Here is a 14935-nt window from a genome sequence, read left to right on the forward strand (position 1 = left end):
GTATGGTAAAACTTTACCCACACCTATAATAGTTTCGAACTTTGCCTATATATACCACTTGTTTATATTTGTAACTAAACAACAAACCAACTCCATACACCATATTCAAGCTAAGTATATAGAGGTTGTGTAGAGCTCAAGTGAACTACCAAAACATTTACTTCACTCCTTTCTTCCATGGTAAAGTGCAGATTGTAATTCATTTTACCTCCTTTTACTCCAAATGCTGGCTCTAAAAAGCAATTCTTCACCTTCAAAATGTTCATCACTTCTAGAAACATGCCATTATAATTGCTTCTTAAGTTATACGTTTTTCGTAAATTGTGCTTACTGTTATGAAGGGAAACCTTGAAGCAACAACAAAGTTGTTTCGATGTGACCTATAGGTCATAGGTTCCAGCCCTAAAAGCAATAGGTTGTCAATATCACAACCCTAGAGGTGTGGTCTTTCCTCGTACCTTGCGTGAATGCAAGATGCTTTATGCACTAGGCTGCTCTCTTTTTTGTGTTCACTATTATGGGTTTTCCTAAAAATGTGAAAAAGCATATCTTGCTATATCTTTTATTTTATTAATAACCCGAATACCTGCTAATTCTCATCATTACAAGTACCAACTAACATAGTCCACCAAGGCTTTGGCATTTTTGTCTCTGTTGGGAATTGAAATCATATCTTGTTTTATAATATTCTTGCAGATGGTGAAGACAGATTGGTTGCTATTAGTCCTTATGGGACTGGTGTTTTCAAGTATAGAAAGAGCAGAGGGAAGAAAGACAAGAATTCTTGAAGGGTCCTCCTATGAGTTAGCATACTCAGCAATAAACTGCAGAAAGCACAGTGCATCTATAAAAGATTTTGGAGGAGTAGGAGATGGAAAAACACTCAACACAAAGGCATTTCAGAAAGCAGTGAATCAACTGAGCCAATATGCATCAGATGGTGGAGCTCAGCTAGTTATCCCTGCTGGTCAGTGGCTCACTGGTAGTTTCAATCTTACTAGCCATTTCACTCTTTTTCTTCACAAGGATGCTGTTCTTCTTGCATCTCAGGTACTACTAATATTTTCAATTCTACTTCACTTTCTTTTTCTAATCTTTCCTAGAGTTTCATAAAATAGAGTAGAAGATATGATACAATATGTATGTCAGTCTTGATCTATTTTCTTGCATTGGAATTTCAAAGTTCTCAACTAGACAAGAAACCTTGTTGTGAAAAAGAAAAAGTAAATATTAAAGAGTCTCAGGGCAGTACACTATGCTCTCGCGCCATCCCTACTCTAACCAAAAAACTAAAGGCACATATTGAAGATATGTCGACAAACCACGACTGAGTGTTTCACCCTTTGAAGCGCCAGTCGATAGGGCCGCCGGGCCAAGCCTAGTCAAAAAAGTCTTGACAACTCAAAGTTCTCATTCCTAACAGTCATGATTCTGTAGTCAAAGCAACTTCCCTGTTATTCTTGCTTTTAATAAGAGTGCCATTGAATTGGTTCAGGAAATAAACCAGTGGCCCCTGATAGACCCCTTACCATCCTATGGTCATGGAAGGGATGCACCAGGAGGCAGGTATATCAGTCTCATTTTTGGTACAAACCTCACAGATGTCATCATCACAGGTAACTAAAGTCATACTATATCCACCTTGAAGATGATAAATTTATGTTCTATCTTTTAACATTAAAAAAGATACTTGTCTTTTCTGCATGATTAGGTGAGAATGGGACAATAGATGGGCAGGGTGCTCTCTGGTGGCAACAATTTCACAGGAAAAAGCTAAAATACACAAGACCTTACTTGATTGAACTCATGCATTCTAATAAAATTCAGATATCAAATTTAACCCTTGTCAACTCTCCTTCTTGGAATATCCATCCCGTTTATAGCAGGTGGTAAATCAGCCAAATCTACATTATTCAACATGTTGATTGTTTACTTTTTTCTCAAGTTTTTCATAATCTTCATACTTCTGAAATTCCAGCAATATCATTATCCAAGGACTCACTATTTTAGCACCTGTAACATCCCCAAACACTGATGGAATCGACCCAGGTTTTTTTTTTCTTTTCTTTTTTTCTAAAAGCATTTTAATAAAAGAAGCCAATGAAGCTGATTCATTTAGTCAACTTTTCTTATTCTCCAAATTTTCAGATTCTTGCACAAATACAAGACTAGAGGACAACTACATTGTATCCGGAGATGACTGTGTAGCAGTCAAAAGTGGCTGGGATGAATTTGGTATAAAATATGGAATGCCAACAAGTCATCTGATCATCAGACGTCTCACTTGCATTTCACCTTACAGTGCAGCAATAGCATTAGGAAGTGAAATGTCAGGTGGAATTCAAGATGTGAGAGTTCAAGACATTACAGCCATCAACACAGAATCAGGGGTAAGGATAAAGACAGCCGTGGGACGAGGCGGCTTCGTCAAAGATGTATATGTCAAGGGGATGAAACTGCACACCATGAAATGGGTATTTTGGATGACAGGCAACTATGGTTCACACGCTGACACTCATTGGGATCCTAAAGCCTTACCAGAGATAAAAGGGATCAATTACCGGGATGTGGTGGCTGAGAACGTGTCAATGGCCGCCCAGCTGGAGGGGATGTCCGGGGATCCTTTCACTGGAATCTGCATGTCCAATGTGACAATTGGTTTAGCAAAGAAGGCCAAGAAATATCCATGGACTTGCACTAATATTGAAGGAATTAGCAGCAATGTGCAACCTCCACCTTGTCAGTTGCTGGCTTATCAGGGTCCAAAAAAGAGTAGGATGTGTGATTTTCCTACAGAAAATTTACCCATAGATAACATAGAGATGCGAAGATGTTCTTATAGATTGAATTACTGATAGCTGTCCTTTCATGTACCAGTTTTATAATTTTAGCGAACTATCAGTTCTTTTCATGGCTACTTATAGAATTCCCACTCAATTTTATGCTACAAATAATGGTTCCACCCTTCAACATGATAAACACATCTAATAGACACAAACCATAAGCACATGGCACCAAGCAGGAATTGTTATCGACACATGCCAGATAGCAAATTCTCACTTTAGCTGAGAAAGAACAATTAGCCAATCAAGAAAACTAGGTGCTTGTTTATAGGCATACAGATCTACAATCACACAGGGCATCCAAACTAAAAAATACATACATCTACCGTCAAACTACTTGAAAGCAATAGGTCAAATTTTCAGGATAACAAGCTGTAATCACTCAGGATTTCCTAGTCCTACCACTCAGAGAAGAATCTGGTGTCAAGATGGAATTGGTACTTGGAAATGTTCTGATCATGGACTGCCATTCAAGTTTGGTTTTAGCTCCTTTGTACAGCATTGATCACCTTGAAAGATTAATAGAACAAATCTAACATAAGCTAATATCAGAGCCGTGAACTCACCTCACCTCCACTGCATTTGTTATATTTTTACTGGGGAACATTACAAAGTTTGATACAGTATTCTACAAAGTTATGTCACCGAACTCTTAACTGCATAAATTGTAAAACAGCGTGTCTCTCAGTGAGTTGGATCTGGATTAAATTTCACGGATTCCCTCCAGATGAGTTCCTTGATATTTTCTTCAGTGAAAGATGGCTGCTCAAAGTCAAAACTGAAAGGCTTAGGACAAATGGGCTCCTCATTGATATCATGAAGAGGCGCCAAGTAGGGGTGGCAGAGCGCTTGATCAACTGCAAAAGATCATAAAGAGGATTAGCAATGGCAAAATCAGTTTCAGCATAAAACTTTGTTTCTAAATATAGAATTATGAGTTAGAATTGACTCAAAGAAAGTTCTAATGAATTGTCTTTACCTGTAACACGCCTGCTTGGATCAAAGACAAGCATTTTTTCAAGCAAATCAACAGCTCCAGGAGATGAATTGGGGAATCTAGCAGCAAATTGTTGTCTTGGATACTGGGGGAGCTGTCTAACATATCTCCGAGCATTATCACTCCGGAGAAATCCAAGACTGGCATCATCAGGTGATCCTATGAGCTATTTTAAACAAGTAAAGGGACCATATCAGGATTGAACTGACTAAATTACCAAAAGTGAACCTCTTTTTGTGCAAATTAAGTAATTAACAACTAAATAAACAGGTAGCTGAAGAAATTTCGAAGCAAAATACACTTGGATAGGCCACAGATCATGTTAAAGCATTATAGAGAGCAGTTATTATTCATCATTGCTGTTTTAAACTTATGGAATCTGTCAGGATAGGCATTGAAGGTAGACAAGCACACATAATGCATATTTACCTCTGTGATAAGTCTCAACTGGTGAACATAGTCCTTGCCGGGAAAGAGAGGTTGTCTTGTCATCATCTCACCCAGTATGCAACCTACTGACCAGATATCAATTGCTGCTGTATATTCTGAACAATTTAGGAGCAACTCCGGTGCCCGATACCACCGCGTTACGACATACTCCGTCATGAAATCTGTCTCAGATGTTGTCCTTGCAAGCCCAAAATCTCCAACTTTAAGGTCACAATTCGCATTGAGAAGCAAATTGCTAGGTTTTAGATCACGATGCAGGACGTTGGCAGAGTGAATGTACTTGAGTCCTCGTAATATTTGGTATAGGAAATACTACAAAAAGCAACAAGGAGAAGGCCAGTCATGTACAGGAAGTACACAATATGGAAAACGTAGATATATCCTAAAGAAATAGACCTCTTTAAGGCAATATAGGCACGCACAATTGTAGCTATAAACAGTAGTAAATTGAGACCAGATTACAGATCTGGACAAGCACAGTTACTCGGATAACTAAGATGACTCATGACTGCACATCCTGTCATGTTTAGGGAACAAAAGTTTCCAACCTTTTTTTTATCGGTTAATAACAGCAAAAAACCTTCTGACTTCTGCACATTCAATTCTGAATAATCATAAAATTGTTTAACCTTCTCTTCACAACTTGGCCTTACAGTGGATTTTTTTGTAATATCATACAAAGCAGTGCTCTATAAGCCTGATGTGTGAACAAGTGTAGTTTTTGGCATGGACAAATTTCACATTGAGTGTCATGTGGATGCAGTGAATATCACTACCTAATTGGAGTTTATATACTATTAGTTTACTGCTTGTATGCTTGCCAAGTAAAAACAATATAACATGGAGAGAAAGGGTTATACATTATTCATATACTTCCAAAAAGTTGTCTTCCACCTCCTTCAGATTATCAAGCAAACAACTCTCTTCTTTTACATCCTATACTGGAACAGAACGATACCATAGATTTTCTTAAGATTGAAACCCCTGACACGAAATAGATATTTGGACAATCCTTGTTAACTTTTTCTTTTCTTGAGCTGGAATTAAGTTGGACTATCCTTATTACCTGGGGATCTAATATAACAGCGTATATATCAAGCTAGAGACAAGCTATCCAGAGATTAGTAATGCAGGTATAGCTTGTTGTTGGATACTTGGATGTTTGGCTTGATATGTTACAAGTTAGTATACAATGTTATAATTTAACATGTGTTTACCTTTTAAGAAAAATAAAGGTTTATTTACTATTACCCACATTCTTATTTCACATTCTATCCTTAACTTATGCAAGTATTATTTATGAGGAAAGCAAAAGTAGTAACCAAACATTGTATTATTAATGCTGGATTTTATGTGGATATTAAACTTTACTCCACCAATAGAGCCTTTCTATGAATTGATTCTTACTTGTAATCAAAATCTCTAAATACTACTGTTTTCAAAAAAAAAAAAAAAAAAGTTTTTGATTGTTTGCTACTCTCCCTAAAATTATATTCATGTTGACTTTCAAACTTCTATATGATAGAATTTTCCAAGCAGTTTATTATTTTTGTCATTTCTTCCGAAAATATTTGAATTTCTGTCCTAAAGTAGCTGTGACCAAAGCCCAATTTGACCTTTGCAGATCAAAATTGTGCAAACATTTTGGGACAGAGAGAGTTATATGGAGGAATTACCAGACGTAAAAGTACAAATTGCAGAATCTCAAAAAATCATCCAACAACATTTTTAAGCTGGACTCTTAAATCCGGAATTTGGGGGGGGGGGTTGAATTACAAAAAAAATAAACAATTTTAAAATACCAAGTCAGCAGGAGTGATTATTAAATGTAGTGGATATAAGAAACAGCAAAAGCAAGGCCAAATAGTACCATCTTTGTAACCCAAAGATCACTTTATGTTCAAGTCTTTGATACAAAACAATCCAGAAACCAATTATACCAGCTACATGGGAATTCATTATGTTAAAGGAAATTATAGACGGGTCACCTATTCCTTGTTGATTGGTTGAGTAATGGTTTCTCATTTTTACTTGAACATCATACTTGACCAGGTGTCCCTTTGCTTTAAATTTTAATTAAATGACATAAAATGGAGTTATCAGTAAACCATAAGAAAGTCTAGCTTACCCGACAGTGATCATCAGTCAACTGTTGGTTGGAACGAATTATCTGATGAAGATCAGTGTCCATCAATTCAGAAACAATGTAGACATCATTGAAATTCTCAGTTTGTGGAGGCCTTATAATATCTTTAATGGCAATCACCTATGGTAATTATAAAAGGTAAAATGTTATCATTCTGAAAAAACTGATACGTCGAATCATTATTCTGAAGAAAAGAAAAGAATATGAATACCAGCAATACAAGAATAACTCCATAAATAAAATTCTCTTGAAGAAGATAGGAAAATATCTAACATAAGAGATAAGACAAATGCACTGGAAAGTAAACGAAGAAAAGAATTTATGAAAGAAACTATCCTTGAAAGAAAATATGTAAGCAGGATCGGCAATTTGACCATCTTAACAGTAAGGGGCATTAGTTGCCCTAAATGCACATACCTTACCTTATCAAAAAAAAATTACCATTAATGCACATGCTTCCAATTTCTTAACAGCAGATTCTATGCATAGGAGTCAACAGATCACCTTACTCTTAGTCATGAGGTTTTTTAATATAAGGTGAGAAATTTCATTTAAACTGCACCAAGAAGGAGCAAATATGTACAGCCAAAAATTCATCCTCCCTCTCTTTAAGCTTGCAGGGAGTGTATGAAATCAGTAATAGAGTTTACATAAAAATCAAAAGACAGTTTACACCAGGAACTCTTGGCAAAGGGTTAACCATTACTAAGGAATTCTGAAAGCATTATTTACCTAAAACTGTACTCTAAGGAATTTCTACTATTCTTTTTACAGCTAACTATCTATAAAAAGTAACGACCCTCGAGACATCTTCCCTTCCTTTACCTCTCGGCTTCAACTGAAGGCAGGAGGAGATAGATATAGGATCCAGCATGCTTCACTTTTTTTTCCAGAGAAATCAGGCTTCAATTTTATCGCCTACATTGCCAGAACTCAAGAGAAAAGCTTCCCTCTTCAATTTCTACCCATCAAGAAAAGCTCTGCCATTAAAAACCTGATTTCCATGGAGTTCCTTCTTCTATCAATTTCTTTTCTCCAAATTATACAGGCAAGGTATCTAAAAGTTCAAACAAATCTAAAAGGTGAATACAACTACTATCATTACCAATTCTTACTGGTGAGTGGTGTCTATCACCTTTTGGTAATAAGTGGTATACATAATTATTTCAGCAAAGCAAAGATGGTAGCTCTGGACGCCTCAAATCTCTCTCAGATCAACCATCTCTGGTTCATAACCCTGTTTTCTGCCAACTCTAGTAATTTGTGATACAGTTCACAACCATTCCACCTACCCACCCTCCCCCCAAGAAATAGAAAGGAAGGGGAAACAACAGCTCATTATGACCAGTAACAACCAAGGAGCAAAGAAAACAAAAAGAAATATACAAGGATTGATCCTTACAAATGGCTAGGGGAACAGCAAACTATAAACTGCAATGACAAGAAGACTACTAAGTTATATGTTGCGATACTGAACAGCAAACAGAATAAGACCAGCACAATAACAAATAAGTCAGTTTTCATGCAAGTAAATGCGCAAGCTAACATGACAAAGTAAAGGATCAATCTGAGGAGTGGGGTCAATCTTTGAATTTGTGAAGCAATGTCAATACTCACGTTGTCATGATCCATGTGACGAAGAAGCTTTATCTCTCGTAGTGTCCTTTTCGCATCAATTCTATTATCAAATGCATTGCCAATCTTCTTAATAGCTACTTCTTCACGTGTTTCCAAGTTCATAGCAGCACTGAAGGAAAATAAAAAATCACATTTTTCCTTCACATAGTAAATAAACAGAGGAAATAAGTTAAATAGAGGACAAGGACAACATATAAGATCCTCGGAAAAGCAAAAGGCAAAAACTTCTATTTTCTCTTGCCGAGACTCCACTTACGAACACAAGATAGATATTTAAGAGTAAAGTGATCATGGAGGGAAACTACTACTAGTTGGACAACAAAAATTTTAGCAGATTATGTGATAATTTTTTCTCAAGAATATTACAGAATGATCTAAAGAGCGTCAATTAGATATAGTTGTGACATAATGAAACTAAGAGTGAAAGTAAAAAAATTAGTTACATGAAAGCCAGTTCCCTATATGACAATAAGGAAGAAACAGCATAGGGAAAAACATACTTGCCAATCTTCAGCAGCAAAAAGCTCTAAGTTTAAGCCCCCCGACTCATTATAGGACACCTAGTGGCTTCTTTGTATCAGGAAATACCAACATAAGAAAACTTCATCAGGAGTCAGAATATCTCTGCTCCGCCACTCTTCTTAACACAAACTTAGTAACTTTCCAAGCCAAGTGCCCATCGTCCTAAGACCAAATTACAGGTGGTGAAACTTTTCTTCACATCAAGGAGGTCATTTCCATTTTACTTCAGGTTCAAGCCAATTCTTGCATTAACACCTTTAAAAATTTTATTCTTCCAAAACTTCTAGCCTAGTACAAGTCAATATGAGACCTCTGACCTTCTTTTTGTTCAATATGTAAGGAGGATCGGCAATTTGACCATCTCTAATCACGTATCTTTTTGTTCACTCAGGTAACTAATTTACCTAGTTAGGTTTTCAAATATCTGACTAGCAATTTCACAAGATACTTAGCTGGCTAATAACTGCCAAGTTTCACACACTAGTTCTCGTAATTCATAACTACAGCAGTAGCCTAGTTATGAGCTAAATGTGCACCAAAGTAAGTGGACTGATTAGAGAGGTCACTGATAGCATAATGAAATGCAACTGCTTGTTCCATAAACTTGTGCAAATACTTGAGTCATGCAGTAGTAAACGTTGTATTCCTAGTTTCCTGAAATTAAACTTTAGACCTAAAGAAGCTACAGCAGTTGACTAGATATCAGATTTAAGTATTTAACAGTGCCACAACTATTCAGTTAGGATGGACCTATAAGAATTGCACTGATAGTTTTTGGTTATGTTTTCTCAAGAAAAAACACATAACTAAGCACTAAACACAACCTAAGAAACTTATCAAAGGCACTTTAATTTTTCTTGATAGTTCACAAACTTCCACATTCGACCAAATCAAAGAAATTTGAAACCAAAAGATACCCAGAAACACACAATCTTCCTTTTAATCACAATGGTCACCAGGGCCAACATGCACGCATATCAATTAACAAGACTTTTGACAGATAACTTGTATAGGTCAATGTTCACTATAGGTCAAGCTTAGTTCCTCCTCATAGACTACAACCTAAACTATTAAAAAAAACAAAAGAAGAATTAATCCAAAGAAAAAAAACTTGAAGTTCAAAAAGGGATAGTAGTAGTATTATTCATACCAAACGATGCCATAAGCTCCACGACCAACAGGCCTAAGGGGAACATACTTTTTGGAAACTTCAAAAAGATTACCATACACATTATACTGCACATAACGACCCCCATGAGTTGGAATTCCTTTGAAATTACTTTGAACACCTTGATCACCTGAACTTGCCTCCATAATAAAATCAACCCAAAAAGAAGTAAGAAAATTCTTTTTCTTAAAAAATAACTGAAATCTGGGCAAAACCCAGTTCCAAAGACAATTTTTATGGGCCTATTTCTGTCGGTGGCCTTTCAAGAAAAAGATGTGAAGAGCACTTTTGACATTTCTCTGAGTGGTGACCTTCTTTCTTGTTTTTCTTTTGTTTTTTCCTTTTCTTTTACTTTCCTTTCTCTTTTCAGCAATTTTTCCAGAGAAAATTTTGGGGAAGGACGTGTGTGAAGTGTGAACTTATGAACGGGACTATTTTGTTGTTGTTTTTCCCTTATTCCGTCAAGGAAATTGACTTGTCGATTTTTGCCTCTTTTTCCTTTCTTTTCTTTGTGGAATAGTCTTCCCAAATTTTTTACCATACTACTTTACATTAGATTTTTCTAAAACTAAAGTTTCTTGGTAGCATGCAAAGTAAAAAAAAAATTTATGTGGTGACCTTTATTTCCGATAGGAATTTCGGATGACTTATTTCATTTTGTTACTCAGTTGGATAAAATATATTTTAAAGACAGCAACCAGGAAAAAAAAGGTTAATTTTTTTTAGAGTCTCTATATAAGTAATTTCATGTTTTTAAATTTTTATATATATGTATATATATATATATATATATATATATATATATATATATATATATATATTATTCGCCAAACTTTTGAACATTGGCCTTCACTATTTCAATACTAGATGCACTTACAGCTTGTTTGGATGATTGTTACCTATTGTATTATATCGTATTGTTATGTTAAATACGATGTTTGTTTTGATTGTTACTTAAATTTTATTGTATCGTATCGTTAAATCTGTCGTTACGTAACGATGAAATGTGCCATTTTATGTAACGATCAATTTGATATGGTCGCGTCGTTACCCTGTCTTTTTCTCTCAATCTCGCCCTTCATTATTATTAAATAATTTTATTTTATTATTTACCATACCTTGTTATATATTAATTTTATCATGTATCATAGTTTTTTTTTTATAATATTGCAAGTTTATTCTTCATATTGATGGTGCGTGGTATCATGAAACGATGACGAACGATACAATCTATCCAAATATTATATTTATCGAACGATACGATACATTATGAAACGATACGTAACAACCATCCAAACAAGCAGTTATGGTCCTATGCCAGCTCTATTGTGAAAGCATGCCTAACTTGGTTACCTTATTAGCTCTTTCCTCCGTTCATTTTTAGTTATCAATTTTTAATTTTGCACTACCTTTAAAAAATATAAAGTATGAATATTACAATTTAACTTATACTAATAATAGCATTTTAAAAAGTTTTGAAAAATAATTCGGGGAGTGAATAGTTAATAATAAGGATAAAGTAGGAGGGAAAAGTTTTTTTTTCTTAATTTGCTAAAATAAACAAGTAAAAGTGATAATATATTTTTAGTATAGTAGACAAGTAAAATTGAACGAATGAAGGGCGTGTTTGGTATGAAGGAAAACATTTTTCGGAAAATATTTTCCAATTTTTCCCTGTTTGATTGGCTTAAATGTTTTGGAAAACATTTTCCTTATGAACTCATTTTCCTCCAATTGGAGGAAAATATTTTCCTTACCAAGAGAAGGGAAAAACATTTACCAAAACTCCTTTTCAACCTTCCCACCCTATTCCCCACCCTCACCAACTCACCCCCACACCCGCCCATCCAACTCCATCCCACCTCCCCCTCCCAAAAATGCTTTTTTTTTTAAATTTCAATTTTTTTTCGTCATCACCCATCTTGCTATCCCCTGCAAAAAGGCTTCTTTTTTTTTTTTACTTTTTTCTTATAATTTTGAATTTTATTTTTTCGTTTTTCTGCACCACCCACCCTCTATCCCGCCAAACCCACCGCCCCACCCCACTGCCCCCTCACCCCGCACAATATTTTTTAAAACTTTTTTTTGTAATTTTAAATTTTTATTTTTTCATTTTTCTGCACCCCCTCCCCCCGCTGCCGCCTCTGCCCCCCTCGGGAACAAATATTTTTTTAAAAATATTTTCAGTTTTAGTTTTTTTCATCTTTCGGTTTACAGGTTCAAAATTTTACAAGTTCCAAAGTTATGAGTTCGGAGGTTTATATGTTTGGAAGTTTACGGGTTCGAAAGTTCGCGGTTTTAAAAGTTTAGCAGATCGGAAGTTTGTGAAATTTGTGGGTTCGGAATGTTGTTGGTTCGAAAGTTTACGGTTTCATGTTTATTGTATCTAAAGTATTTATGAATACTCTTGAGAAGTTATTTTCCTTAAGTTGCGTACCAAACACCAAAAAATAAATAAGATTATTACTTGTTTTCCAAGAAAATATTTTTTTGAAAATATTTTTTCTACGGAAAATATTTTTCGTTATACAAAACACACCCGAAGTAGTTAATTATTTTCATATTGAACTCAGCTACTAATGTATTATTCGAGTCAGATGAAAAGTAGATGGCTGCTTGGTAGGATCCCCTGATATGTTTTGCACAATAATGCAACTTTCAACCTTTTAATGCTCTTTCTAACTTCAATATACTATCAAAAAATTTCCAACAATTAAAGTAAGAATGTTCTAGAAAAGGTTATCAAGGAAAATTGCTAATAGCGTAGGAAACTATGGTCTACCTTAATAGCCTATTATCACATTGACTTTTCAATGTATCAATTTAATCATTCCTCGCCAAGTATATATATTTATATCGTGGCAGCTTGGAATTGGAATATTTTGAGTAATTACGTACATATGGTTGGTTGTTCTACATATTTTCTTTGAAGACTCTGATATTTTATTCTTGGAAACTCTGAGCAGTTGGAAAAAAAATTGTTTTTTATCCAGTCAAGTTGGCCATTGATAACCTCATTTTGTTCAACTAGTGCAAGAAATCTTTGTTTTGTTTTTTTGGTCTACCCATAGAATTGAAAGTAGAACAATGGACTTAACCCCATTCATGCTTCTCCTAACTATTGAGCCAAACTAATATTCCATTTCCACTCTTACCATTTTCCCATTAACAAGAGAACCTTCTTTTTAAAAGAAAAACATCATCAATAAGAGGATGGCAACCTAATATTAAAAATGACATCAATCCTAAGATGAAATTACAACTTCTAGGACCTTATCTCTGAGTTTGTGTACTATATCTCGGAGAGGGATGGCTCCAACTTGCATATATTAGACCCCACTTATTAATCCATCCAATATAGTAGTACTAGCAATTAATAATAAACTAGAGGGATCTATCTTCATTAGGTGGCCACTGATAAATCATGAATTGGACTAGCCAGTGTATGACATTTGCTATTGCCAGCGGTTGGTGTGCTATGTTTAATTCTTACGACAAGTAAATATGTTACTCGTCTCATAATTCAAAGGGATAAGTTAAATAACCCAAGCCACCTACCAAAAACTAACATTATAAGAAAAGAGAAGAGTTATTTCAACCATTATCATCTCTACCTTCATTAATATACACTGTTGTTACTTGTTGGCACTTGAAAAGTCAAAACAGATTTCTTTACGAATTCTTCCCACTCTTTCTAAATATTTTTATTGAGTATATATTATGTAAATTTTAAATTATACAAACTTTATTTCAACAAATTTTAAAAGTCCCAAAATAAAAACTGGAGTCTAAGCTAGCGTTTAGACATAGATTCCAAATTTGTTTTGAAATTTGATTTGGGTGAAGTTTGGTTTGAAGATGAAAATGTGTTTGGACATACGTTTTCAAAACATATTTTCCAACTTTATTTTGGAAAAACATGTATATAATTCCCAAGTTTTGGGATTTTGGCTCAAAATCATCAATTGATGTGTTTTTGGGATTTTGCCAAAATGTGGGCCTAAGTTTAAATGAGGCATTTGTATCTATACTCGCTTTTTGTGCCACGTTTTAACTTGTGCCCAATTTGCAAAAAATTGCAAGTGTACCCGCTTTTTCGCATAACTTCAGCATACGGGGCTGAAGTAGCAAATGCAATCACGCAAAACTTCAGCATTATAGTAGTCGGGCCTGAAGTTCAACTCTAGAGCTGAAGTGTTTTTTTTGTAACTGTCGAACTTCAGCTCTAGAGTTGAAGTTTTTGTTTGTAACTGGCGAACTTCAGCTCTAGAGCTGAAGTTTTTGTTTGTAAGCTTCAGCTCTAGAGCTGAAGTTTTTGTTTTGTAACTGTCAAACTTCAGCTCTAGAGCTGAAGTTTTTGTTTGTAACTGGCTTTTTGTTTGTAAGCTTCAGCTCTAGAGCTGAAGTTTTTGTTTTGTAACTGTCGAACTTCAGCTCTAGAGCTGAAGTTTTTGTTTTGTAACTGTCAAACTTCAGCTCTAGAGCTGAAGTTTTTGTTTGTAACTGGCGAACTTCAGCTCTAGAGCTGAAGTTTTTGTTTTTGTAACTGTCGAACTTCAGCTCTAGAGCTGAAGTTTTTGTTTTGTAACTGTCGAACTTCAGCTCTAGAGCTAAAGTTGAAAAAATAACAATCCAACTAGGATACCATCCATCAAACAACTTGCTAGTTTGTTAAAATCTTTGGGGTAAAATCTCATTGGGCTCAAGAATTTTTATGTGCTAACATACTCAATTTAGCTTTACAAGAAACAACTTTCACCTTAATAATATTTATCAAAACAACCCCAAAAAAGAAGTAAATAAATGCAAATTAATCATCCCTGATTGCGAGAACAAATAATGAGCTCCGTAATACGATTAAAATGTAAAGACGTCATCACTTAACAATGTTATCTTGATAGTTTCCACTTACAAAAGGAACTATGGAAAATAATTTCTTTTTTAATCATATAAAGGTACAAAAGAAAGTTTTAACTTTTATGCACCAACAGCTTAAAAGAAATTTTACCTAAAAAATAATCTGCACCAACAACAGAAGAAGAAAACGAAGGAGGAGGAGAAGAAAGGGGACTGAAGTTATTTAAAAAGTGGGTACAAGTTAAAAGTTTTTTAAAAAATAGATATATATTAAATAGGGGCGATCAAATAGGGAGCACCGTACAATTTTTACA

The 14935-nt window shown here is 34.9% G+C and overlaps 2 protein-coding genes across 2 annotated transcripts; one reads left to right on the top strand and one right to left on the bottom strand.

Annotated features, from left to right (window-relative positions):
* The first annotated feature begins 47 nt into the window (after nucleotides 1–47).
* Nucleotides 48–2917, top strand: LOC107808842 (putative polygalacturonase). Its single transcript, XM_016633406.2, has 6 exons — nucleotides 48–180; nucleotides 697–1050; nucleotides 1496–1616; nucleotides 1712–1886; nucleotides 1979–2049; nucleotides 2149–2917. The coding sequence occupies exons 1-6, from the start codon at nucleotides 178–180 to the stop codon at nucleotides 2853–2855; spliced, it is 1431 nt and encodes a 476-aa protein (XP_016488892.2). The 5' UTR covers nucleotides 48–177; the 3' UTR covers nucleotides 2856–2917.
* Nucleotides 2918–3046: 129 nt separating this feature from the next.
* On the bottom strand, nucleotides 3047–10187 carry LOC107808838 (mitogen-activated protein kinase homolog MMK2). Its single transcript, XM_075217853.1, has 6 exons — nucleotides 9747–10187; nucleotides 8054–8183; nucleotides 6419–6556; nucleotides 4270–4602; nucleotides 3823–4006; nucleotides 3047–3700 (listed from the first exon to the last, which is right to left on the bottom strand). Exons 1-6 carry the CDS (start codon nucleotides 9908–9910, stop codon nucleotides 3528–3530), a joined length of 1122 nt encoding a protein of 373 aa, XP_075073954.1. The 5' UTR covers nucleotides 9911–10187; the 3' UTR covers nucleotides 3047–3527.
* Nucleotides 10188–14935: the final 4748 nt, after the last annotated feature.

The sequence above is a fragment of the Nicotiana tabacum genome, chromosome 7, assembly GCF_000715075.1.
Source record: "Nicotiana tabacum cultivar K326 chromosome 7, ASM71507v2, whole genome shotgun sequence".
NCBI lineage: Eukaryota > Viridiplantae > Streptophyta > Magnoliopsida > Solanales > Solanaceae > Nicotiana > Nicotiana tabacum.